Source organism: Garra rufa, chromosome 2, assembly GCF_049309525.1.
Source record: "Garra rufa chromosome 2, GarRuf1.0, whole genome shotgun sequence".
In the NCBI taxonomy this organism is placed as follows: domain Eukaryota; kingdom Metazoa; phylum Chordata; class Actinopteri; order Cypriniformes; family Cyprinidae; genus Garra; species Garra rufa.
In genome coordinates this window covers 13,382,769-13,410,754 of record NC_133362.1, presented here as the reverse complement: position 1 = coordinate 13,410,754, position 27,986 = coordinate 13,382,769, and the positions used below count along the sequence as shown (strand labels likewise).

Below are 27,986 nucleotides of genomic sequence, written 5' to 3'. Positions count from 1 at the left end.
CAGACCGAGTGTACTCCGGTCCCTCTGGTTTCTGGCTTTCCCCAGACCAAGGACTAAGACTCCTCGTCTGCCTTCACAGAAGGCCGAGGAGTGCCTCATGCACTGGCTGGCTACCAGGCAGAGGCACCTACTGTCTTCCCCGTGAGCCCGAGGGCCGGGGATTGCAGTGCCCTCTTGTCCGCGTAATGCTAGACAATGGCTTATTCCCTCGCGTCCTGGCGGAGCTCCAGGCCGAGCCTTGGATCCCTCTTGTTCTGGCTGAACCCCCAGACAAAGGATCACCCTCTCCTCGTGTGCCCGAGGGCCGAGGAGCCTTGAGGTCGAGCTCACCGTCCTCGTGGGTCTGCGGACCGAGGACTTCCCACACCATCTGTCCGCCGAGTGCTAGACAGTGGTCATTCGGTCCCTCTTGTTCTGGCTAACTCCCAGACAAAGGACTAAGACTCTGCGTGTGCCTGAGGGCCGTGGAGTACCTCTCGTTCTGGCTGGCGACCAGACAGAGGAAGACTACCATTCCTCGTGTGCCCGAGGGCCGAGGACTACAGGGCCTTCTTGTCCGCGGAATGCTAGACAAGGGCTCTCTCTTTTTCCACCCTGGTTGAGCAGACACTCGCAGGGCTCGGAAATTATGGGGGCGTTGGTAGTCTCGTTCCCCATAGCGTTCCTGACGCGGCTCGAGTTCCCGGAAGGGAACGTCTCGGGTTACTATTGTAACCTTAGTTCCCTGAGGGAACGAGACGCCGCGTCTCGGACCATAATTCCCGCACCCTGCGGCGCTCGCTTCATTCCTAAAAGAGCTGCCGCCGGCTTCAAACGCACGTGCTTTATACTTCCTGGTTGGTGACGTCACCGCGCCTGTGACGTCACCCCCGTCATTCATTGGTTGTTAGACATAGTTCAGAGTGCGGCCCGCCAATGGCGTTCCCCATAGCGTTCCTGACGCGGCGTCTCGTTCCCTCAGGGAACTAAGGTTACAATAGTAACCCGAGACGTTTTGACTTAAAAAAAGATATTTTCTCAGAATTGTGAGTTTATATCTCACAATTCTGGCTAAACAAAAAGTCGAATTAAAAGTAGTAGAAAAAGTCAAAATCGAAGAAAAAGTCGAAGAGGCAGAAACCATAGAAGAAGTAGAAGTTGAAGATAAACCTAGTCAGAAACCACAGAAGAAGTCAAAGAAGTAGAAATCGAAAAGGCAGAAGCCATGGAAGAAGTCAAAGTAGAAGTCGAAGAAAAAGTCAAAGAGGCAGAAGTCAAAGAAGAATTTGAAAAAAAAAGTAGAAGAGGCAGAAGCCATAGAAGTCGAAGAAAAAATGGAAGAGGCAGAAGCCATAGAAGAAGCCAAAGAATTAGAAGTTGAGGACAAAATCGAAGAAGTAGATTTTTAAAAAACACCTAGTCAGAAACCATAGAAAAAAACCTAGGCAGAAACCATAAAGACACGTAATTTTGTTATAAACTCAGAAATAGTCACAATTATTGCAATTTATATTTTAAATATCATAATTCAGACTTTTTTTCCAGAATTGCATGTCTAAATGTCAAGAATTGCGACTTTATTTCTCAAATTAGCGATCTTGCCATTTTGACTCTTTCCCCCCAAAATTTTAATTTTATATCTTGCAATTCTTAGAAAAAAAGTCAGAATTGTGAATTTTTTCTTTATTTTTTTTATATTATTTTATTTATTATATTGTAATTCTAAATTTCTGTTTTAGTTACATTTATGGTGCATAACTAGTTTTTATTTTGTGTATAGTTTTTGAAAATCAGTCATTTTTAGGTATTACTTTTACTTTTCCAGTTGTTTTTACATACAGTTTTTTTGTTTGTTTGTTTTTTACTAGAATAGTTATTCAAATTCAGACTTATGATTATATGCATAACTTTTTTTCCCCCGAAGATCCATCATACTCAAAATAACGCCAAATAACCTTTGAGGTTCAAGTTCAAAGTTTTTTATGTGTCCAATACAAGGCACCACAGCATACTGCAGTCAATAAATCATGCTTTAAAAGTGCCATTGCTGTACGTTTAGCAATAAATTGTATACCGTAACTCTGGACATTTATAATTCAGCAACTTTAACTGGGTCCGCTCTGGTCTGGTGTCAGTCTCAAACTGCCCACAGAGAACAATGCTCTCTGATTTACCAAAAAGACAGATACCAGACAGAAATAGTCATGCAGGTTTTTCTCACAATTGCATTTGTTTCTTTTTCTTCCTGACTCAACTTTAATTAGCAGTTTTCAGGTTCAAAACAAAGAAGAAATTCTAGCAAACACAGCTGGGGTTGTACATAGACATTATTTGCATTTTTGGTTAGATACTAAATGTGTTTCACTGTGCAGAGTACAAATACAGAGCCAGTGACAATAAAGTTGAATCTAATCTAATCAATATGGATGGCATTTATGTATTTTAAGAGGCCTTTTTTGTCTTTTTGCAGCTTGGCAGGCTATTTTATTGTCCATTTTCTTTGTCCACTATAAGCAGTTCTGCAGACTTTCATAATTTGTGTTTTTTTTTTTTTTTTTTTTTTTGAGTAAACTTAGTTTATAAAAACTAAACCATGTACTTTACAAAAACACTGCAACAGTCCAGACTGTATATGCTAATGTTCTGGTCAGCACTCTTCTTTTGGGACAATATCTCCCAGCATGCTGGCAGTTTCAAAATGAAATCAGGTGTTTTTTGGCTGCTGCCCTACATAATGAAACCAACCTGGCAGATATTGCACCCCTTTTGCCCATCTGCTGAGTATCAGTATGAGCAGGACAGGCCCCTGGAGCTCCTCTGATTAGAGTGTGTGTCTGCGTCTCAACATGAGAGGGACGGGCCTCTGGAGTCCCTCTGATGAGTGTGTGTGAGGGAGTGTTTCTCAGCATGAGAGGGAATGGGCCCCTGTGATGCTGTGTGTGTCTCAGTGTACTCTGTGTCCTCATTCTAAAGGACAATGGATGTTATAATAATATAAAATATACTGGATGCTACTCGGAATTTAAAGCAGTTGAAGTCTTTTACGCTCATCAAGACTGCATTTATTTGATCAAAAATACAGAAATGTTATTACAATATAAAATAATAGTTTCTATTTTAATATACAGTCGTGGCCAAAAGTTTTGAGAATTACATAAATATTGGAAATTGGAAAAGTTGCTGCTTAAGTTTTTATAATAGCAATTTGCATATACTCCAGAATGTTATGAAGAGTGATCAGATGAATTGCATAGTCCTTCTTTGCCATGGAAATGTACTTAATCCCGAAAAAAACTTTCCACTGCATTGTTAAGAAGGCTTCAGGGCGTCCAAGAAAGTCCAGTAAGCACCAGGATCGTCTCCTAAAGAGGATTCAGCTGCGGGATCGGAGTGCCACCAGTGCAGAGCTTGCTCAGGAATGGCAGCAGGCAGGTGTGAGCGCATCTGCACGCACAGTGAGGCCAAGACTTTTGGAAGATGGCCTGGTGTCAAGAAGGGCAGCAAAGAAGCCACTTCTCTCCAAAAAAAAAAAAAAAAAAACATCAGGGACAGATTGATCTTCTGCAAAAAGTATGGCGAATGGACTGCTGAGGACTGGGGCAAAGTCATATTCGCTGATGAAGCCTCTTTCCGATTGTTTGGGGCATCTGGAAAAAGGCTTGTCCGGAGAAGAAAAGGTGAGCGCTACCATCAGTCCTGTGTCATGCCAACAGTAAAGCATCCTGAGACCATTCATGTGTGGGGTTGCTGCTCATCCAAGGGTGTGGGCTCACTCACAATTTTGCCCCAAAACACAGCCATGAATAAAGAATGGTACCAAAACACCCTCCAACAGCAACTTCTTCCAACAATCCAACAGCAGTTTGGTGAAGAACAATGCATTTTCCAGCACGATGGAGCACCGTGCCATAAGGCAAAAGTGATAACTAAGTGGCTCAAGGACCAAAACGTTGAAATTTGGGGTCCATGGCCTGGAAACTCCCCAGATCTTAATCCCATTGAGAACTTGTGGTCAATCCTCAAGAGGCGGGTGGACAAACAAAAACCCACTAATTCTGACAAACTCCAAGAAGTGATTATGAAAGAATGGGTTGCTATCAGTCAGGATTTGGCCCAGAAGTTGATTGAGAGCATGCCCAGTCGAATTGCAGAGGTCCTGAAAAAGAAGGGCCAACACTGCAAATACTGACTCTTTGCATAAATGTCATGTAATTGTCGATAAAAGCCTTTGAAACGTATGAAGTGCTTGTAATTATACTTCAGTACATCACAGAAACAACTGAAACAAAGATCTAAAAGCAGTTTAGCAGCAAACTTTGTGAAAACTAATATTTGTGTCATTCTCAAAACTTTTGGCCACGACTGTACATTACTTTTTTTTTTCTTCCTGTGATGCAAAGCTGAATTTTTATCAGCCATTACTCCGTTCTTCAGTGTCAAATGATCCTTTAGAAATTATTCTAATATTAGAATATTAGTATTATTAGAATCATCAATGTTGAAAACAGTTGTGCTTCCAAATATTATTTTGGAACCTGTGATACTTTTTTCAGGATACTTTGATGAATAAAAAGTTAAAAAGAACAGCATTTATTCAAAATAGAAATCTTTGCTTTGAAAGTCTTTGCTATCACTTTTTATCTAACATATCCTTGCTGAATAAAAGTAATATTTTTTTTTAAAGAAAGAATAAAAATGTACTGACCCCAAACTTTTGAACAGTAGTGTATATTTTTAGAAAAGAAATCTATTTTAAATAAATGCTGTTCTTTTTAACTTTTTATTCATCAAAGAATCCTGAAAAAAGTATCACAGGTTCCAAAAAAATATTAAGCAACACCGTTTCCAGCACTGATAATAAATCAGCATATTAGAATGATTTCTGAAGGATCATGTGGCACTGAAGACTGGAGTAATGATGCTGAAAAATTCAGCTTTTATCACAGAATAGAATAGATTTTTAATTTATATTAAAATAGAAGAACGTTATTTTACACTGTAATAATATTTCACAATATTACATTACGTTTTTTTCTGTATTTTTGATTAAATAAATGCAGTCTTGATGAGTGTAAAAGACTTAAAGAAAAAAAAAACAAGTCTTACTGATCCCACACTTTTGAGCAGTAGAGTATATACATACTTTATATAATGAATAAATAAAACAAATAAATAATAAATTTTATGTTAAAAATGATAGATTATATGATATTAGATTGTTACATAATGTATAAATAAATTAAAATAAATGTAAATTATATATACATACACTCGTCATATAATAAAGAAATAATTTTAAATTAAAATATATATTATATTATTATATAAAAATATATGATCAATGAATAGGCACATTTTATATTATAAATAAATGTAAATTATATATACACACTCTATATAATAAATAAATAAATTATAATTATATTATTAATTTTATATTATAAATATATTATACAAATAAAAAATATATATAAATTCAAAAAATAGACATTTTAATTATGAATAAATAAATGCAAATTATATATTCACTACCAGTCAAAAGTTTTTGAACAGTAAGATTTGTATTAAAATTATTTATTTGTACATATGTACAAATATGTATATGCATTTATATATTTTATAAAGTGTCTATGTACATTGTCAGTCAAAGGTTTTTTTTCTCTTCTGCTCACCAAGCCTGCATTTGTTTGATTCAAAGTATAGCAAAAACAGTACAATTTTGAAATATTTTTACTATTTAAAATAACTGTTCCAGGCTTCAGTGTCACATTATCCTTCAAAAGTCATTCTAATATTCTAATTTGCTGCTCAAAGTAGTGGAATCGAGTAGAATTTTGAAAAGAAAATGTACTCAACTGTTTTAAATATTGATGACAATAATAAGAAAAAGATTTTTCTTGAACAGCAAATCAGCAATATTAGAATTATTTTTGAAGGATCATGTGACACTGAAGACTGGAGTAATGATGCTGAAAATCACAGGATCATTTGATCACAGCAATAAATTTGATTTAAAATATGTACAAATAGAAAACAATTATTTTAAATAGTAAAGATGTTTTAGAATTGTGTTTTTGCTGTACTTTGGATCAAATAAATGCAGGCTTGGTGAGCAAAAGAGACATTAAAAATCTCTTGACTGGTAGTGTACACACACACACTTTATAAAATAAATAAATCCATATGCATATTTGTACATATGTACAAATACATACATATATTATATTATATTTAAAAATATCTATTCTATAAATACACACGTTTTAAATTATAAATAAACATTCTCCATTTGCTAGGGTTTGTATTCAGTGCTTAATGTAGGTTGGCAAAGCATTGTTAACTGCTGTGGACAAAAGCGTTTCATTTTCAGCAAAGCAAGTTAATGTGTATGTAGCAGGAAGCCGCTTGTGTTCGGCACAGATCGGAAACGCTGTCCTCCCACAACAGCATCCTGAGCGCTGATGTTCTGCAGGGGGGTTACAAGACAAAAAGCGGCTCTTTTTTGCTGTCTTAATGCAAAACAGACCCTTACATGAACTTTTCCTCCGCTTAATCAGAATACGCAGAGACCCGCTGCAGCGACAAGATAGGGAAACATCCTCTTTAATCAATACTCTTCCTGGCTGTCAGTGATTCCTCGTACGAGAGGATGTAGCTCTAATTACAATTAATGATTGTAAGATAGTAGTGATTTGGATTTCAGCTGGAGTCCTCCTGCCCAACCCCGACTCCGCTGGCATGTTAATCAATTGGTTTATTGTGAAGAGCAATTAGGGGTTGCTGGAAGCGGTTGTAGTCGACTCACGTAGCTTGCAGAAACGGGCCAGCTGCCTCCGAGCAAAGACGATAAAAGAGTGCCTTCACCACAGGCTCTAAACCTGACAGTTCCTCTTATAAAGGTGGGTTCATTTCTGTCAACCGCATTTGTGATTGGACAAACAGCGGGAGGTCTACTACCTCTTTTCCTCTCTCTTTCTTCACTTTCCAGCTCTAGATCATTTTTATTTCATTACTAGGTTGATGGGCATGTCCTGCTAGAGGCGGTTGGGTGTATTCAAAGGCAAACAGGGTGGCAGATCAACTAAACACCACTGCTTGATTCACAGAGGGCTCTGCCAGACGGAAACAAGAAGTGACTTTAATTGTTTCTAAGTGCTCACAGGTGGCAATGTTTACCCACCTCAGTCTGAATAGAAAACATCATGTTATACCAACCTGCTTAAATTACCACCGTAGTCTAGCATGAACTTTCCTGCTGGTTCAGGCTAATTTAGATGTTTAGCCAAAATGTTTACCAGCAAAAAGCTTGTGGTGAAGCTGGTTATAAATCATACAGTATATATTTGATATGCACATTTCTAAGGCGTCTAATGATTTACAAGCTATCAGAATTTCATCTAATTTTTTGGCCATATAAATATCAGCAACTGCACTAAATTGCATATTTTTGCTCTGAAGAAATTTGAGGGGTTTTTTTCCTCCACAAGTGGAAATATGAGCTCCATATCACACTATATGAGCCATTAAAACCTCAAATGTACTCATCAAATATACACATACAGTACAGTTTTTTTTTTTAAATATGTGACCCTGGACCACAAAACAAGGCATAAGGGACAGCTGAATATATAAGCTTTCCATTGATTTGTTAGTATGATTTATGATTTCAATATGATTTGTTAGGATAGGACAATGTTTAATTGAAATACAATTTGAAAATCTGGAATCAAAGTGTGCAAAAATTTTAAATATTGAAAGAATCGCCTTTAAAGTTGTTCAAGTGAAGTTCTTAGCAATGCATATTACTAATCAAAAATTAAATTTTGATATTTACAGTAGGATTATTTACAAAATATCTTCATGGAGCATGATCTTTACTTAATATCCTAAACATTTTTGGCATAAAATTTGTTTTTGATCCATACTATGTATTTTTGGCTATTGCTACAATATACCCGTGCTACATAAGACTGGTTTTGTGGTCCAGGGTCACATATTTTGTCTAATGGTTAAATAAACTATTCCATTAAAAAAAAAAAAAAAAACTCATATGTACATCCTTTTACATGGTTACCTAAAAATCACTCTTAATAAGACTAGTAGAATCTTAACGCTTTTGGAGAATCTTAATATGAAATTCAGATTTCCAAATAATGACTGTTTATAGTAACAGTAACCTTGTAAGACAGCCAACAAATGCACTGAGCAGCGCTGTTATTGGAAATCACCTTTAACAGATGAAAGGATAGTACGACAAAGATATCACTTTCCTCAGCGGCCATTCAAACTAATGTTTTATTGTGAATATGAGATTGAGCTGAAGAATGAATGCTGTATCAGATGCATGTAATCACACTCGCTCAGTCCATCTCACTCACTCGCAACTCAACGTTCCTTCGTTACTAGTTTTAAAGTGACATTTTCTAATTAGTAACAGAGGCTTGGGCTCAGCAGTTAAACTGTCAAACTGAGATTTGAATCCATTGCGGAAAGTAGTTCGTACAAAGAGGGTTTTTAAAGACACTCCATTGTTATTTCTTATGTATTTACACACTCGTGCCATCAAAATGTTTTATAAACAGTGCCTACAGCTGAATCACAGCCATGCTAATATACAGCCATATCGCTGAGAAAACATAAATGCAATCCATAAGGCTTCTAAAGTAATCTAATAGCAAAATATGAGGAAAGCTCCCTGCTGCAGCTCTTAAATCAAATAAACCAGCTGTTACATGTGTCACATCTGGTTTGATAATTACATTTAAACTAATGATGTTTAGAACCATTGATCCGCATCCGGTTTTTATTTGAGAGCTACAGCAGATAGGGACAATTTTCAGTAAATAATGGTTTATTAAATCTCTTTCTGCTCTTTTAGTGGTTGACAGCAGTTATGGAAAAGACCTCCATGAAGATTCTCCAGAACATTATCTTTTGTGAGAAAAACAGTATGTGGAACAACATAAGGGTGAGGAAAATGACAAAATATTTGTTTTTTGAGTGGACTGTGCCTTTAAGAAGGCTAATGGGAATGCAGCATCGCATGGTTCTTAGTAGGGAGCTGTGCTCTGAGATCAAAGAACAACAGGAACTGGTGTTTTAATATTGCAACCTTAAGTAAGGGTGTTTTGATCACAGACATCCCACCGGTCAGCAGCACACATAAAGGCATCCTGCATGATTTGTCTGTGTGGTGTGGAATGTCTGGCAGTATCGCAGTGATTTCTATTGAACTCAACGTGAGGCAGCAGACCTGAGCGGCTATGATAGCTGAGGCGACCATTGATGTTCCCTTTGAGGACAGAAGCAGTGGATGTCAGGTTATGTATAAGAAATATGACCGATAAGCCGATCTTTGAGAAGGCATGAGGGATAAAAAGAGAGAGATTTAAAGGCAAGGATGAAAGAGTTTAAAGACTATTGATGGACGCCAGTTGTGAAACAGGAAGTATGGGTTTGTCCTTTTTTAAAAAATGGCTGATAACCTTACTTTACATTTATAACTTGAAGTAATTTTCTTATGATTTTATAATTCTAAGCTACAGTTGAACTGTTTCTGTTCAAATATTTTAAATATTTATGACTTATTATATTTATATTATATTTTATGAATAAAAAATGAAAAAGAACAACATTTATTTTAAATAAATCTTCTGATATATACTGTGAGTTTTATACAGTTGAGGTCAAAAGTTTACACACACCTTGCAGAATCTGCAAAATATTAATTCTTTTACCAAAATAAGAGGGATCATACAAAATGGATGTTATTTTTTAGTACTGACCTGAATAAGATATTTCACTTAAAATATGTTTACATGTAGTCAACAAGAGAAAAATAATAGTTGACCTCGTTCAAAAGTTTACATACACTTGATTCTTAATACTGTGTTGCTACCTGAATGCTCCACAGATGTTTTTTTTTTTGTTTTTTTTTGTTTAGTAATAGTTGTTCATGAGTCCCTTGTTTGTCCTGAACAGTTAAACTGCCCACTGTTCTTTAGAAAAATCCTTCAGGTCCCACAAATTCTTTGGTTTTTCAGCATTTTTTTTGTATTTGAACCCTTTCCAACAATGACTGAGGACCACTGAGAGACTCATATTATCAACTATTACAGAAGGTTCAAACACTCACTGATGCTTCATAAGGAAAAATGATGCATTAAGAGCCAAGGGTGTAAACTTTTGAACAGAAGGAAGATTTCTTCTTTTCTTAATTTTGCCTAAATATAATATTTTTTTCATTTAGTGTTACCCTTCAGAAGATACTTACATGTTTCCAAAAAGACAAAATAAGTTAAATTTACCCTGATCTTCAAATTAATGCTTTTAATGCATATTGTTTCCTTCCGGAGCATCAGTGAGCATTTGAAGCTTCTAGAATAGTTGCATATGAGTCCCTCAGTTGTCCTCAGTGTAAAAAGATGGATCTCAAAATCATACAGTCATTGTTGGAAAGGGTTCAAATATACAAAAATGCTAAAAAACCAAAGATTTTGTGGGACCTGAAGGATTTTTCTGAAGAACAGTGGGCAGTTTAACTGTTCAGGACAAACAAAGGACTAAATAGGATTATTTTTAAAAATTCAACTGTTATTTTCTCTTGTGGACTACATGTACACATCTTTTACTAACACAAAAATACATTAATTTTGTATGATCCCTCTTATTTTGGTAAAATAATAAACATTATGCAGATTCTACACGGTGTATGTAAACTTTTGACCTCAACTGTATGCATAATTTTGTCGTCTTTTAGGAATCACCTTTGTTTTTTTTTATCCTACAATGACATTAAATGGCCAGTAAATCTCCTACATTTTAACAATGTCATAAACTGAGCCGTCTGATTTGTCAAGACACAGATGTGTAGAATCAAGAGTAAGAAATCTTATTTTTTGTCTCTTTCGTCTGGTTTTATTTCTCCTAGGAGAAACATCTGAGATACAGCTGGTACTGTACTTAAATGAAACATTAATGATAACTCCATTAAGTCTCCCTGGCTATCAAGAGACCAGTCTCTTGGAAAGATCTGAAAGAAGGGAATATCATTCAGGACAGAAAATCCACACTCACTTGTTTTGGTGTTTGGAGCCCTGGAGATGTGCGTGATACTGCTCGATGGAGTTCAGCACCACGTTGCAAACGCTGCACGAGTAACTCCGGCGCAGGCCTGCAACACAAAGCAAAAAAACAGATTCTGACTTGAGAGCAGAACGGAAACAAGTCCCCGCTGAAACGCTTTTAAAATTGTTTTGTCCCATTTCTCGTTTTCTTTTGAGCATTATTGATTGCTTTTTGTTTTTGAGATTGCTTTGGCTGACAAAGAGCGGAGAAATCTATATTTAATCCCTGTTGTTTTGCTTCTCTCGACATGACGAGGGTTTTGTTTGAAGACTCCCTTCTTTGTGCGTCAGATGAAAACGCACCCGCTCCTAATATGGCATCTCATTCTGCAGTCTTCGTGGAATCAAGTATTAGCAATTTCAGCTTGCTTTTGTCCTGATGGCCTTTTGATTTGGGGGGTTATGCTTCATGATGGGTCTTTTACAGTGGAGGGGCGCCAAGTGCATCGGTTTGGGAGGGAGTGAAGCAGATGTGAGCTAATTAAAGGCTTTGCAGGTGGTACCACAAATAACGAACAGCGTCGGACCAAAAATAGACGGATGTGAAGAATTGGAGAGACACGTAGAACAGAAATGCGTTGAGGCTCGTTCATCACATGCAGAGAGACCATGTGTGCTCTTTCTGGGCAATATTTCTCTCAGACATCTGCAGAGTTATTTTTGATGACAGTGTTGTCTGTTCCTCGATCTGCTCAAAAATAGGCTTTTTACAATCTTTACATTACATCTCTGTTACACTCACACCAAGAGCTATGAAAATAGGAACCATTCTCAGGTCAAGAAAGGCACATACAGTACATGAATTCATATGGAATTAGTATACTAACCAGTCAGGCTTTTTAATGCATTTTATGTAGCAGAAGATTGTGAGTTCTGAATGAATGAGCTGCATTCAAAGCTGAATGCACAATTGTTATTGCAAATTTCACTGTTTAGTAACGTGACAAGTTGCTACAGTACGTTGCTTGGAAACTGTAAACAGCTTACAGTGAGCTGTGTTTCACACTACATGCAGAAGCAGTGCATATTTCGGCACCCTTATTAACAGTATCCATGCAGCATTACAGTATTCATATTGGCAGTGAAAGCACTGCAAAGCTGCACAAAGAGTTTCATGCTGAGTATATTTTGATTAGTTTGATATTGTTTTAAAAATTCCCGTTGTTTGAAAAGACTTCTGCCAGGCTTGACGTTCCACATGCAGTGACAGGCACACAAACACTTTCTATTCATTAAATCTGACTAAACACAGGCAATTGAAGAAGTTTATATACTGCATTTTGGAGTTTGGGTTTCATTCCTTGTGCACTAATGTTCATTTGAGACTTATTACAACTTAACGGGTTCCACTCTTAAAATAAAGGTTCTTTATTGGCATCGATGGTTCCATGGAGAACCTTGAACATACATGGAACCTTTCAAATGCAGAAAAGGTTCTTTATAGTTGAAAAAGGTTCTTTTTTGAATGTTTTTCAAAATGGTTCTTTTAAGAACTATTCATTGAAAAGTTCTTTGGGGAACCAAAAATGTATCTTCTATGGCATCACTGCAAAATCACCCTTTTGGAACCTTTATTTTTAAGAGTGTAGTTTACCCAAAAATGAAAACAATCTGTGATTAATCATGCTCATGTTATTCCAAACCTGTAAGACCTATGTTCATTTTCCGAACACAAATTACGTTTTTTTTTTATGAAATTCGAGAGCTTTTCCTGCATAGACAGCAATGAAACTACCATGTTCAAGGCCCAGAAAGGTAGAAAGGATATTGACGAAATGGTCGTTCAACCGTAATTTTATGAAGCTACGGAAATATGTAAAGAACAAAAATAACGACTGTATTCAACAGTTTTCTCTCACAACACTGTTTTATAAAGCAGTTTTGTATATTGCTTTACTGTTTTTATATTCTGCTGTTTTAAAGTGGTGGCCAAAATGATTAGAACACTAGTATTTTCACCAGCTAAAAATAGTTTTAAAGGTGCCATAGAATGGAAAACTGTATTTACCTTGGCATAGTTGAATAGTAACAGTTCAATACATGGACATGACATACTGTGTGTCTCAAACACCACCATTTCCTCCTTCTTATATAAATCTAGTGTTTGCAAAAGACTACTGAAAAATAGGTCAATTCCAACATAACACTGACTATTACGCAATAGCCCCGGGATCGTTAATAGTTACGCCTCCAACATTTGCATCGCCCAATCATCAGTAACTTCAGTACATCAGTAAAATAAGGCGAGTCACTGAAGGGACACGGTTAGCTTAATGCAAGCGGTAGCCTGTTACATTGCAGTACATAGGATTTCACTTACCACATAAACAGAGAGATGACTGCACTGATGATGGTGAATGATGAAGAAATAACTGCGCTGATGAAGTAAGCACTCCTGCTGCATTATAACTTTACACAGAGCACATGCGATCACTATAGTGAGAGTAAAATGTCGCCGATTCAAACGGCAGATTCAACAAACCGCATATTAAAAGCGGCTAGAGCTCCGTATTTAAGTATATATTTTATCCATGTGCGAGATATTGAGATGAGCAGCTCTGTGAAACAGCCAATCAGAGCAGAGCTCATTAATATTCACGAAGCTTCCAAATAAGGCAATAGCAGAGCATTTCATTCTAGGGACAAATCCTAGGGTTGTAAATGGACCTCTAAAACCGTTTCTGGAGATTTTTTGCCCTTTCCTATGCCATATACCTTCTATGTAGATATCAGAGAACAATTTAAAATACTGTATTAATGCATTCTATGGCACCTTTAAGTCAGTTATTTCTATCTTTTGCTGTAGTGTGTCAGTAGGAAATATCAGTTTACATTTTCAAACATTTATTTTGCCTTTAATTTTAATAAACCAGTGAGATTTTCATTTGCACAAGGAGTCTGACAACAGCCAGTGCTCCACACAGAGATCTGATCTCATCATCATCCAGTCTGTCGTGAAGAAACAGAACAAACTGAGACAGACTAAATCCAGAAGAACTGTGGCAACGTCTCCAAGATGCTTCAAAAGACCTACCTGCAAAGATACAGTATTGTTAAATGTTATAGGCACATGTGTAAAATGCTGTAAAATGAGGATACGGTCAACAAATAATGTCATAAATAGAGTTTCTTTATCAATGAACTTCGATTAACTAAATTAAATCAACATTTGGTGTGACCATCCAGTTTGCAATTAAAGCAGCTTTTGTCCTAGGTGCACTTGCGCATAGTTTTTCAGGTAGCTTTGCAGGTCGGTCTATTGAAGCTTTGCTCAAGCTTCTGTTCTGTTTCTTCATGTCATTCCAGACAGACTGGATGAAAACTGGAATATTACAATTAATGGCAAAACTAATGTAAACTGATATTTTATATACTGACACACTACAGTAAAAGATAGAAATAACTGACTTAAAACCACTTTTTGGCTAGTGAAAATGCTAGTGTTCTAATAATTTTGACCGCCACTGTATAAAAGCAATATCCATTTAGGTTTTGTGCTACAGTGACTTCACAATGGTTAAGGGAGCTGGAACACCTCTTAAATATTGTTAAAACACTGTAATGCTCATCCTCTCATGGCTTAATGCTTTATTTAGTACTCTGTAAATCACAAGACACCAATTTTCACCAATTTGCTTCCATCAAGGTCTGGAACACTTGACAGGAATCAGCTGAAGATTCAGTACAAAAGACAACTAGTCAAATAAAGAATTCTCCCTATTCTTTAGTCTTACCAAGTCTGAGGAAATTAGAGGAAACTGAACAAAGTCTGGGAGAAATGCTGAGCTTTGATACCTGCTTAATCTTTGGATTCTATCATTTAAAGTGACTTTATGTAGGGCATCTAGATTTCCTTCACATTTGTATTGCCAATGTTTTGTCAGTGTATTGATTTCCCATTATATTAGTTAAAGGACAAAGCATGCATTTATGACATCTAGAATCATTTTAGCACATGTATTTAAAATTTAGTTCAGGACATCTTTACTTCATCATCACTGAAATAGAAACACTCACACACAGACATTCTAATGATGCTTTGTGGATGCTTTCTGTGAGTTGAGATTGATGTGATGCATGTTCACAGACAGCTTGTGGTGTCAGTACACTAAACATATAGTGACAGCAAGTATGTGTAATGAATCCAAAACGCTATTCATAGCAAGCTATTAATATGAACAGGATGTATGGCATGACAGAAATATTGCAATAAAATTTAACTGACGTTATAAAATACACTTTACAAGCTGCTTAAATTAGCCTGAGAACTATTTTTTTTTCTGCTAAACTCTTGCCACTGTACCATGTCTATTAATTAAGAATCTGCATTTAACTGAAAATTATTCAGCTATTATATCAGTAGCTGAAGGACCAGCCTGTTTCAAAGATTAAAAATGTAAGACTCGGCCTTCAGACTTCATAAGTAGCTTTACCGAGTGTTTGTTTCTGTTAAAAAGCTCTGTGTGATGGGATTTTCCTTCATGTAGGACCCCTGATGACCTCTTAGTGGGCGACTCATAAACCAGCCTTACAAGACACTGTGCTGGCTTCTAATCCCAGTTAATTAAACTGACCGAGATGCCAAAAGAACCACAGAGAAAGACAGACAGACAGAGAGATGTAGCTCAGGGTAAGATGAATGTTTACTAGGAGAAGATTAAAGTTTGCTCCTAACTGCTTGCTTGTGGGAAAGAGGTCTCACTTATTTCCGACAATAGGCCGTCAATCAGTTTCTCTTCTCTTGCCCAGGAAATTGCTACCAAATAGATGAGACACTCGTAAAATTCAACTCAATTATTAATCGTGCCCAATCAGACAGACAGATAGACTTGATTGCTAGTGCTTTTTTACTCAGAATTCAAGTATTAAATTAAGGCTCAGCCAAAAGTGTCTCTCTTTCATTAAAAAAATAAGGAAACTTTGAAAAGTAGGCCAGAATATACATAAATATGATCTGAAGATTGTGTGGAACCAATCCCTGCTGACAAAACATCTTAGCTAACTGGTTTAGTTAGTCTCCCAGCTTGGCTAAGCTAAATAATAGTTGATTTTTGTAAAAATTATCCCATTTAAAAGTGCACCTGATACGCTTGATTCTTAACACTGTGTTGTTAACTAAATGATCCACAACTGTGTTTTTTTTCCCCCCTTGTTCGTCTTGAACAGTTAAACTGTCCACTGTCCTTCAGAAAAATCCTTCAGGTCACACAAATTCTTTGGATTTTCAGCATTTTTGTGTATTTGAACCCTTTCTAGCAATGACTGTATGATTTTGAGATCCATCTTTTCACACTGAGGACAACTGAGGGACTCATATGCAACTATTACATAAGGTTCAATTACTCACTGATGCTTCAGAAGAAAACACAATGTATTAAGAGCTGGGGGGGGGGGGTGAAAACTTTTGGAATTTAAAGATGAGGGTAAATGTAACTTATTTTGTATTCAGGGAAACATGTAAGTATCTCCTGTAGCTTCTGAAGGGCAGTACTTAATTTAAAAAAAAATATTTGGGCAAAATAAGAAAAATGTACACATCTTCATTCTGTTCAAAAGTTTTCACCCCTGGCTCTTAATGCATTGTGTTTCCTTCTGAAGCAGAGTTTCCACAAAAATATAAAATATGTCAACACTGGTAATAAGAAATGTTTCTTGAGCAGCAAATCAGCACATTATAATGATATCTCAAGTAAATTACATCAGAAATCAATTACATAATGATATTTTAAAAATATTAAAACTAAACAGCTTCCTCAAACTTTTAAATGCTATCGTAAGCAGAGACTCAGCCTTTGAGTTTTACTGTAGCAAATCTAATGATCATCTAATCATGTCGCTACCGAAATTAATACATCAAGATTATTGCCAAGATGATTCCTCCAGCAATTACACACATTTTACGGAGGATTCATATCTGTCTATGTTCATCAAATCCTACATTTCACAACTGAGACCATATCCACTGCATTCAATTCTCTAATTCTATCATTACTTCCTCTTATACAGTCACAGCAATAATAATCCAGTATGAATGTCAATTTTAATCCTGCCTGTCAAGGTGGATATGAACGGAGCAGGAAGAAGATGCTGCCTTGTTCTTGACTTTTTACAGATTCTGTGAAGCACATAAACTGCTCTTGCAATTTTAAACAGGGCAAATCGCTGCACTTTCAATATCCCCCCTTGACGAAATGGCAGGAGGCTCTTCAGCGCCGAGCTGGTATTTACATCCTAAAGCTTGTCACTCTCCCTGCTTTTTTGTTTAGGGGGAAATGAAAACCTGTTTGCAGCAGGAGAGGGCTGTGCAGTGCGCCAATTTTCTCAGCAACAAAATATAGCCTCAGTTGGAAGGCAATTACACTGAAGTGTTCTCCACGAAAATAGCCAAGAGTCTGGGCCGAGATCCGCTAGCAGTCACCTCTCAGATGAGCCTTACCAATGGCTTCCTGTACCTGATGAGAAGCTCGACTTGTAATGAATAGCTGCATCCCTGTGAAAGGCTGTTCTTTTGCATTCCTTCAATTTTCTCAGTCTTTTCCTTTTAAAAAAGGACATGTGTGTTTGTCTGTATGGTGCATGTACCCTGTGTTTGTGTGCAGGCTGTTAATGAGGATGATGAATGAGAGAGGACAGGCCAAAAGAAGTCTTGACAGCTCCCTGAAGGATGAGCATACAGGAGGCAGAGCTCAGGAGATCGAGGCACTCGAGACTGTTGATACGAAGCAGGACAGTGCTTTAAATACGTTGTCTTGATTAAACCTATCCTCAGTTGGACCCTAAAGCGGATCCATCCTTATTTACTTGTCTCGATGCTGTTATGCTTTCAAGTGGAATCATTTCCATACAACAACACTTTATTGTGACCTTGTCTGTCCAGCTCTAAAATAGACTAGAAAACACAATAAAACAACCAAGATAAGCCATACATGTGACACACAGACAAAAAAATATTTCTATCATGACAGCTCTCTGAGGATTTAGCATGGTAATGTGTATATGACAATGTTAATGTGTTCGCAGAATAGATCTGCTATGCTGCTGCTGTGGCAGAGCAAGTACAGAGACTTGCTACTGCCACTTGCTGCTGTGAGCATGTAAGAAATACTGCTGCTGCACATATAACATGTGACCCTGGACCACAAAACCAGTCATAAGGGTCAATTTGTGATTTATACATCACCTGAAAGCTGAATAAAAACCTTCCCATCAATGTATGGTTTGTTAGGATTTGGATAGTCTGAGAAACAACAATCTGAATATGCAGTGCATTTTTATGGTAGGAGATTTACAAAATATCTTCATAGGATATGATCTTTACTTAAAGGAACACTCCACTTTTTTTGGAAATAGGCTCATTCTCCAACTTCCCCTGAGTTAATAAGTTTTACCATTTTGAAATCCATTCAACCGTTTTCCTGTTCTGGCGAAGAATTTAGAGGCGACGAATTTCAGTGCCTGAAATTCGTTCCCAGCTAGGTTAGCATTTCCACATGTGCAGCGTGATATTACTGTGCCTGCTTTGGCCATGTTACGGCAGCAAACTTCCTTGACTATTACGCCGGGATGGGAGTGTAGTTCCTAATCTTATCAGCCTAGAAAATCACAGCTTTACATTTTCCGCCGGTATTAGTACACGATATAACTACATTAGAGTCAAGTTTTAAATAGGACAAATATTGAGACTCATTGGGCATTTTTGAACGCGATGCTATTGGTCTAATAGGATTCAATGATCTATGCTAAGCTATGCTAAAAGTGATATCGCCAGAACAGGAAAACGGCTGAATGGATTTCGAAACGGTAAAACTCAACTTATTAACTCGGGGGGAGTTGGAGAATGAGCCTATTTCCAAAGAAAGTGGAGCTTAATACCTAATAGGATTTTAATGATTTTTGGGATAAAAGAAAAATCAATCATGTTGACCCATACAGTGTATTTTTGGCTACCGCTACAAATATACCCGTTCTACTTGGTGTGGAGTGGTCTTGGAGTGGTTTAATGGACCAGGGTCACATATAAGAAATAACCCCTATATACATAGGCGAGCACCCATGGAAGAACACAAGATATTCTTGGTTCATTTAAACAATAAGAAGTGGATTGTAGCTTGTACGACTTTATTCTCGTAGTTTATTTGAGGCAGGTTTTAGCGTTATATTAAATGGCAAATGTCAAGAGTGTATTGTTGTATATACGAGAGGGTGCCAGCACGAATCTCTCGGCTTGCAGTGGGCTTGCTCTCCTATATAGAGATTGTGGCTCTGCGCTCCCTCAGATATTACGTGTGCGCCCTCAAAATGTAGACTGTCGTTGTTTCAATTGCTCTGTTTAATAATAAAGAATGTTCTTAGACATATTTTTGTTTACAAACTGTTGTTTCATCAGTTAGTCACGTTAGCACTCGGCTAAGGTATCCACCATTATTGTTTTGTAAAGTGTTCACAGTTTAGCAGCTAAATTTTAAAACAAAAATAACTGCGAACTTGGCAACACAGATGGTAGTGCTCACTAACTTGCTCAAGTACTCCACTCTGTACCAATCACAAGAAGCTTGGCCAGCTGTCCAGAGCAGGGTAGGCTTATGGAAGAGAAGGGTTTGCTCAGAACTGATTTGAACAAGCCGTTTCGAAATCATTGACAAATGACTCTATGTATAATGTATATTCTGAGAAAATTACAATGTTTTCTGACCTTTGATGCATTTAAACCTGTTGTAGGGGACTCCAACAAAACATTTAAAAACACGTATGTCCTGCTCTTTAATGCAACTTGATAGGTGCCTGTCTCTGTCCAGGTAACCAACGCTTAAAATATCAAAAGAGATTTTTAAGGCACAGTAAATACCAATTCATATGAATGGAGCAGTTTAACTCAAGTCTTGTGAAGAGATATAATCACTTAATATGATGAACAGAAAACATGTAGATAGATAAAATTCATCACTTATTGTCCAGAACAGATAATGTTCAAACATTCCATCTGGGCGAAAATATGACTGCATTTACATCAGCTACAACTCACATTATATAGCATTACAAACGGCAATCCCTTGGGGTCCAAGGGGGATATGGTTTTGTGGGGATTTGGCACAACTGCAGAATAAGCTGAATGAACAGCATCTGTACAAAAATGTGATATTTGCGAGTGAGGAACACCTTGATGAGAGGCTTTTGTAATCAGCAGCATTTCTGCTAATATTTCAATAGAAGTGACATTTACAGAGAAAAGCTCCTGACAAGAGCACCCTGCTGTGTCATGGCTGGGGAAAATGATTATCTCTTATGCACAATGCAAGCGTCAATGTAACATTTTCATTTTTGTTGTCTCTAGTCTTGACAGAGACCAAAACAACTGCATATTCTACAGGATTTGACTAGAAAGGAAACACTACCTGCTTCTGAATACTAGATGTGGAAAGCGCAACAGGTTTGTCCCCTGAGACCTTTTTAATGCATGACTTTATGACAGACTTTACAGGCAGGATTGTGAAATACGGTTAAAAATAAAACATGCCCTCTTGGCTTGCTCACCCTCTGCATTGTGATTTGTGTTTCTATCTCTGGTAATGCAGAATCTCAGTTACCTGCTGAGCCCTGGCACATATCCAGATGCTGTTTTTGGACAATACTTTTCATCGTGACTGATGAGACCCAAGCTCCAATTACCTCTGGACTGATCAGTTTGCAGGTATTTAAGAGAACATTAGCCGTCACACATCGGTTATCTCAGTCTCCTTAATACCTTTGGCTATTGTTGGCTGCAGGTTTTTTTCTGCACATGATGTCCAAACTGTTTCCCTTAATGGTATAGTTCACTCCCAAAAGACTCATAATAGTAGTCAATGTCACTCAAGCACTAAATGCAATGTCTTCTGATGCTATGCAATAGCTGGAGCTCTTAGATCTTATTCAGGCTTGCATTCAGTTTAAATAATAGCACTTTCAAATGTGTTGTGAAAGTGAAGGTTTGATGACAGAAATACTATTTGTTTTCATATGGAAACATTGAAAAACATACGGTGCTACAGTGAAGGTAAATGCTGGACAATGACATAGTAAATTATGTCAGTTTAGTACAAAGCTATTGTATGATCTTTGAAGACTTAGAATATAGTGCATGAGTTGCGTGGACCATTTTATGGCACTTTTATAGATCTATGCAATATAAATCACCATCCACGATTTTTACTTTATGGAAAACAAAAGCTATTAAAAGTACAGATCACCCAAAAATGAAAATGCTGTCAATATTTTTAAATGCTTATGATGCTTATCAAGGCTGCATTTATTTGATGAAAACTCAAAAAAAAAAAAAAAAAACTGTAATATTGTGAAATATTATTTCAATGTAAACTAACGTTTTTCAATGTAAATATATTTTAAAATGTAAGATATTCCCGTGATGCAAAGCTGAATTATCAGCATCATTACTCCAGTCTTCATTGTCACATGATCCTTCAGAAATCATTTTACTATGCTGATTTATTATCAATGTTGAAAACAGTTGTGCTGCTTAATATTTAGTTGGAACATGAGATGCTTTTTTCAGGATTCTCTAATAAATAAAAAGTTAAAAAGAACAGCATTTATTCAAAATAGAAATCTTTTGTAACAATATTAAGTAAAATTTGAACGTTTGTAGTCAGTAATTCGTTTTTGAAAGAAATTAATACTTTTATTTACCAAGTATATGTTAAAGTGATAAAAAAGTGATAGCAAAGACTTATAATGTTAGAAAAGATTTGTATTTTGAATAAATGCTGTCCTTTTTATTCATTTACATTTTATTCATCAAAGATTCTGGAAAAAAAGAATCACAGGTTCCAAAACATATTAGGCAGCACAACTGGTTCCAACATTGATAATAAAAGTAATAAATCAGCATATTAAAATGATTTCTGAAGGGATCATGTGACACTGAAGACTGGGGTAATGGCTGATGAAAATTTAGCTTTGCATAAATTTTTTTTTTTTTAATATTTTAAAATAGAAAACCACTAATTTAAACAGTAATAATATTTCACAATATTACAGTTTTTTCTGTATTTTCTGTATTTAAACTTTTGAATGGAAGTGTATGTTCATTTGAGATGCCAATCACCATTTTGGCATTTTATGGACATTTTTTCTTTTCTTTTGTATTTCACAGAAAAAAGAAGGTTATACGGGTTTGGAACAAAAGGGCGAGTAAATGACATTTTAGGTTGAACTTTTCCTTTAAGATCACTGTTTTTGATTTAATTAAAATAGAATAAAATGCCTTTTGTTAGGTTTAGAGCTCTAAAAAAAGTATTGACAAATGACATATTTTGTCAAAGTTTGCAAAAATTATTTGTTTTCCTCGGTTATTCTAATGGTTATGGTTAAGTATTGCCACTGAATCCTTCCTACAATATCTACTGAACAAAAGAAGTCTGAATCAGACTGACTTGTTCATTTCAGTAGCGGGCGAATCAAAATCAAAGCACTTTGAGTCTTAGTTCCTAAAGACAAGTGACAAGCCTTTTGCTAATTTGCCTTGGGGAAAGAAACTCAAGGCTTACGGATCTAGTTTTTGAGATGTATCCGAAGGCGATACTCGACTCGACTTTGTTCAAACCCTTGAGCAGCTACTGCGATGTGACTAACGCTTTATTTGAACTGGCTTATGGGATCTGTCAGGATACCTGGATTACACACTGTATGACCAACATGCCGAGTGATTACTTCAATGTGAAATATGCATTTGAAGAGCACAAAGTCAGTGACAGGATTCAACAGCGAAACAGAAGTAGGGGAGATATTTGACTTAAAAATGTGGGTACAGTATGCAAGCAACATGAGTGGTACAAAGTGCATAGACTCTGAATTCCTTGTAGCTCTTTTGCCTGTTTAAGAGGAACCACATTGTTTTTAATTAAAAACGGAACACCTTTTATCCATTTTGGCTGTTCATTTACACAACAACAGCTGTGAATGATCCACAGCTTTTTTTCAGCATTTTGTCTATTTGAACCCTTTCTAAAAATGATTTTGAGATCCATCTTTTCACACTGAGGACAACTGAAGGACTTAACAACTATTACAGAAGTTTCAAATGCTCACTGATGCTTCAGAAGGAAATACAATGCATCTGGGGGAATGGAATTTGGAATTTAAAGATGAGGGTAAATTTAACTTATTTTGTCTTCTGGGAAACATGTAAGTATCTTCTGTAGCGTCTGAAGGGCAGTACTAAATGAAAAAATATGATATTTAAGCAATATAAGAAAAATGTACATATTCTCATTCTGTTCAAAAGTTTACACCCCTGGCTCTTAATGCATTGTGTTTCCTTCTGAAGCATCAGTGAGCATTTGAACCTTCTGTAATAGTTGCACATGAGTCCCTCAGTTGTCCTCAGTGTGAAAAGATGGATCTTAAAATCATACAGCCATTGAAAACACAGTTTTAAGAATCAAGTGTATGTAAACTTTTGAACAGGGTCATTTTTTTTAAATTCAACTATTATTTTCTCTTGTGGACTATATGTAAACATCTTTTATGTGAAATATCTTATTCAGGTCAGTACTAAAAAAACATGCATTTTGTATGATCAGGTCAGTACTAAAAAAACATGCATTTTGTATGATCCCTCTAATTCTGGTCAAATAATTTACATTTTGCAGATTTACTTCAACTTTTGACTTCAACTATATTTATTTGTCTGCATTGATGTCACTGCTCAGTGTAGTTTGGAACGGTGTTTATTCTTGTTGCACACTCTGTGTTGTCATGGCAGTTTTGTGTAGCTCCAAATGTGATTAGTCACATGACATTTATGACTCAGGCGATTGAAGACTGACCTGTGCTTTCATTGGCATCCAAACTGCCAGCCAGCTGCTCTAGCAGTCGCGCCCGCGCCGCATTTCTCTTGTGCTTCTTGCCTTCGTAGTGTTGCTGTGCCATCAGTGGGTTGTTGAACCAGGCGCCACACAAGCAGCAGTACTTTCCCGCCTCGCCGTGATTGGTCAGCGGCTGCCACGAGGGAGGGGGTGTGTCTGTGGTCTCAGTGGTGGGCGGGGCTGACTCTGCACAGAACAGAATATACATTCATCATCTATAAATATCCATCTGTATAGACAGATTTTATGAGCCTATTCAATATCAAAACAAACTATAAAGATTCTGTTGAGTGCAGCTGAAACTGTCCTGCTGGCAAACACACTGATGGCTCCAAGCCTAATCTTCTGAACAGTTATGCGGGTCAAGAGAGGGTCAGCGCATGTGGAGATGAAACTTCACCCCTGAGTTGGGTTAGCCTCCTGCATCTTATGAGGAAAAAGCAAGCAAATAGATTGATCTTCCAGGTGACAATCTCAAAGACACCATGGGACTTGTTACCATGGTTACCAACCCCAAAGGCGACAGTGCCGCAGGTTAGAATGAGCTAAACACGCTGTGATTGTTTACTGGACTTTTAAATCCAATAGATGCTGAAAAAGCTGTATAGTATGTAGAAAGAATTTTTCCAGTACTTTTTTTTGGGAATAGAATATACTTAATTTAGTTACTTATAGGGCTGCCTCCCAATAGTCAACTAACCGTTAGTCGATGAGAAGATTCTTGGTTGACCAAAATTTTATTAGTCGCTTGTCATTTTTGGTCATAGATAAAAGTAATACATCTCTCAAATCTGTAAATACTCTACGTTTATTTGTGTGCACTCACAATAACAACAAAACACTGCACTTTTGTAAAATAATGGAAGCAAACAGGATGAACCAATTAAAATAGAAAACCGATATTCTCAGATTATGTAATCCATATGAAACTTGCATATAGGTGCATCCACTACTGCGGAGATGATGAGATGACCAGAAAAATCTTTAGTCAAGGGCAGCCCTTGTTTATTATATGAACAAGAGAAGCATGAAGATTCTGCTAAACATCTCATTTTTGTGTTCCAATGAAAGAAAAGAGTATAAAAAGGGGTTTGGAACTACATGAGGGTGAGTAAATGATGACAGATTTGAAATTTTTTAGGCAAGCGGCTAAACTCTAACCGTTTACTAAAAGTCTATCAATTCACTTTTAGATGTCAAGTCAAGTCACCGTTATTTACAGTATATAGTGCTTTTAACAATACAGATCGTGTCAAAGCAGCTTTACAGTATTAAATAGTGTGTCAATAATGCAAAAGGACAACAGTAAACACTCAATTTTCAGTTAAAGGCAGTTTATCATTGAATTCAGTGATGTCATCATCCACCTCAGTTCAGTTCAAAAAGTATACAATATCGCTGGAAATTAAGTGAAGAAGAAAAAAGTACAAAAGCTGTCACTGTACCCTTTCAAAAGGTATGCCTTTGTACCATTTTTACTGGTAAAATGAGTGGTTTAGTACCTTAAAGGTACATAAGCTACATGAAGTGTACACATTAGTACTCAAATTATCCATATTAATAGCATTTGAAAGGCTATTGTTCCAGTGACATCTTTTTGATACCTTTTTGGTACCTTTTTTTTAGATTGTAGAAGAGAAAATGCAACAGAATCCTACACTGTAAAAAGTTTTCACCAGATTCAACTTAAAAAACTAAGTTCAGCAGCTGCCTTATGTTTTTAAGTTAAATCGGCTTAAAACTAAGTCATTTTAACTTATTACAATAAAAATGAGTTGATTTAACTTGTGAGTTTAAATGACTTAAGTTGATTTAACTTAACATTTTAAGGCAGCTGCTAAACTTAAGTTTTTAAGTTGAAACTGGTGAAAACTTTTTACAGTGTAGTCTTTTATTTTAGTCTAGTTTTTATTTCAAAAAGTATGTCTAATTGATTAAAATCAAAAAATGCATACAACATAACAGCAATTTATAAAAAAAAAGTAAAATTTTTAAGGCACTATGAAATACATTTCAGTTTTATTTGTATTAGATTCTGTGTTTTCCATAAATTTTCTGGATTTTATTTTAATGGTTTCAATAAACTGTAATAATCAAAAGCATCTCTAATGAATTTATTTTATTTAAAAAATATAGTATTAATTAATTAACTTTTTTTTTTTAAAAATACTGTGTTGTGTAGTTATATTTTTCGGGTAAATAAAGTCTGCTAAATATTCCTTTAAAAATTATGTTTTAATAATAATTTTAACATTAGTAGTAGTACTGTCATTAAAATAAGTAATATATTTCTGTCAGAGTTTCTTCATGGTAAACCAAACTTTAATTTTGATGGGTTGCTGTGAAGACCTTTATGACAACAGATTTTCTCAAAAAAAAAAAAAAAAAGTAAAATGCTCAAGTGACTCTGAGCAGTTTTAGAGATTTTGTTTGTGTGTTCATCTACTCACATGTGATTCTGGTACACAAAACCAGTGTTATGTAGCATGTATGGGTCAAAAATGCCAAAAATCATTAGGATATTAAGTAAAGATCATGTTCCATGAAGATATTTTGTACATTTTCTACTGTAAATATATCAAAACTTAATTTTTGATTAGTAATATGCATTGCTAAGAACTTCATTTGGACAACTTTATAAGGTGATTTTCTAATTTTTTTTTTTTTTTTTAGCTCCCTCAGATTCCAGAATTTCAAATAGTTGTATTTCGGCCAGATAGACAAACCATACATCAATGGAAAGCTTATTTATTCAGATGATGTATAAAAAGGGTCAATTTGAGAAAATTGACCCCTATGACTGGTTTGTGGTCCAGTGTCACATATTGAGGTGGCAGAAGTTGAAAACACCACGAGAGTCACTCGTGCTTCAGTATTTGTGTAGTTAACGAAACTGCACGTCTGCGGTATTCATTCACGCAGAGATGTAGAACATCCAGGATTAATCTTTTTATGGCTTAATATTTACTGACACTGGTCCATTTTGCATTTTGATTTAAGTGTTCTGATCTACTTTTAAGTTATTCATCCCAAATTTGGCAAATTCCGTGATAATCTGCGTTATAGAGTAATTTCCATTTCTATGACTGGATTCCGTGATTCTGTCCGTGTTTCCCGCATCATGGAAATCATAGGGCCCTATTTCACTAAAAGGGATCGTTCATCCAAAAAAAAAAATTACATTTTGTAATTATTGACTCTCCCATGTTGTTCTGAACCTTTATGACTTCCATTCTTCTGCGGAATACTAAAGAAGATATTTTTAAAAATGCTGATAACCAAACAGTTTTACTGACCATTGACTTCCATTGTTTGAACACTTGTGACATTTCTCAAAATATGTAGCATTTTGGAATGACATGAAGGTGAGTAAATGACAGATTTGTCATTTTTGGGTGAACTATCCCTTTAACTCTCAGAGACTCGCTGTAGTGAAATTACCACTCTATTTAAGTCAGTAGAGTAACACTTTTTTTAATAGCTATGGGTTAAAAGTACATATAACAGCAGTTTGAATTCTGAAACGTATCATAGCAACAAGTTTGGCAGAAAAATACTTTGAGTCTACCAGCATGCCAAAGTCACACAACATGACACCACTGCCGTCTGTTTTAATCAAATTTGGCAATGTCCTTATTCTTCTTGAATATATATATATATACACATATATATGGATCTCTTATGGTTGCATGGAATCTTAAATTGGACATTGGTTGCTAAGATGTTGATCATTTGATTTAGTTGATTTGTCATACATAACGACGCATACAGCAACTACACCTCTCTGTTCTCACCACCCACATCTCACTCGCATGAGCAAAGATGATTCAAATCACTGTGCATGGATCAACGGTCTGACAAAACAGGCATACACACATTAGCAATGGGTCGGAATGTTTGATTACTGCTTTTCTGTATTATCTGATGTGTTAAAAAATAATAATAAAGAGGGCTTCTCAAACTAGATTTCTTTAGCATCCTGACAGTGTCTTAAAATCCTCTCTAAATTCGTTCTCTT

The 27,986-nt window shown here is 36.2% G+C and overlaps 1 protein-coding gene across 1 annotated transcript in view; it reads right to left on the bottom strand.

The window, feature by feature from the left end:
* Nucleotides 1–27,986, bottom strand: part of LOC141326168 (zinc finger matrin-type protein 4) — a 151,544-nt gene that overhangs the window by 42,603 nt on the left and 80,955 nt on the right. Inside the window, exons 5-6 of the mRNA XM_073834883.1 lie at nt 23,930–24,154; nt 11,056–11,152 (exon numbers count right to left, since the gene is read on the bottom strand). Of these exons, the coding sequence (XP_073690984.1) occupies nt 11,056–11,152; nt 23,930–24,154 (322 nt within the window). The remainder of the gene's footprint in view (nt 1–11,055; nt 11,153–23,929; nt 24,155–27,986) is intronic.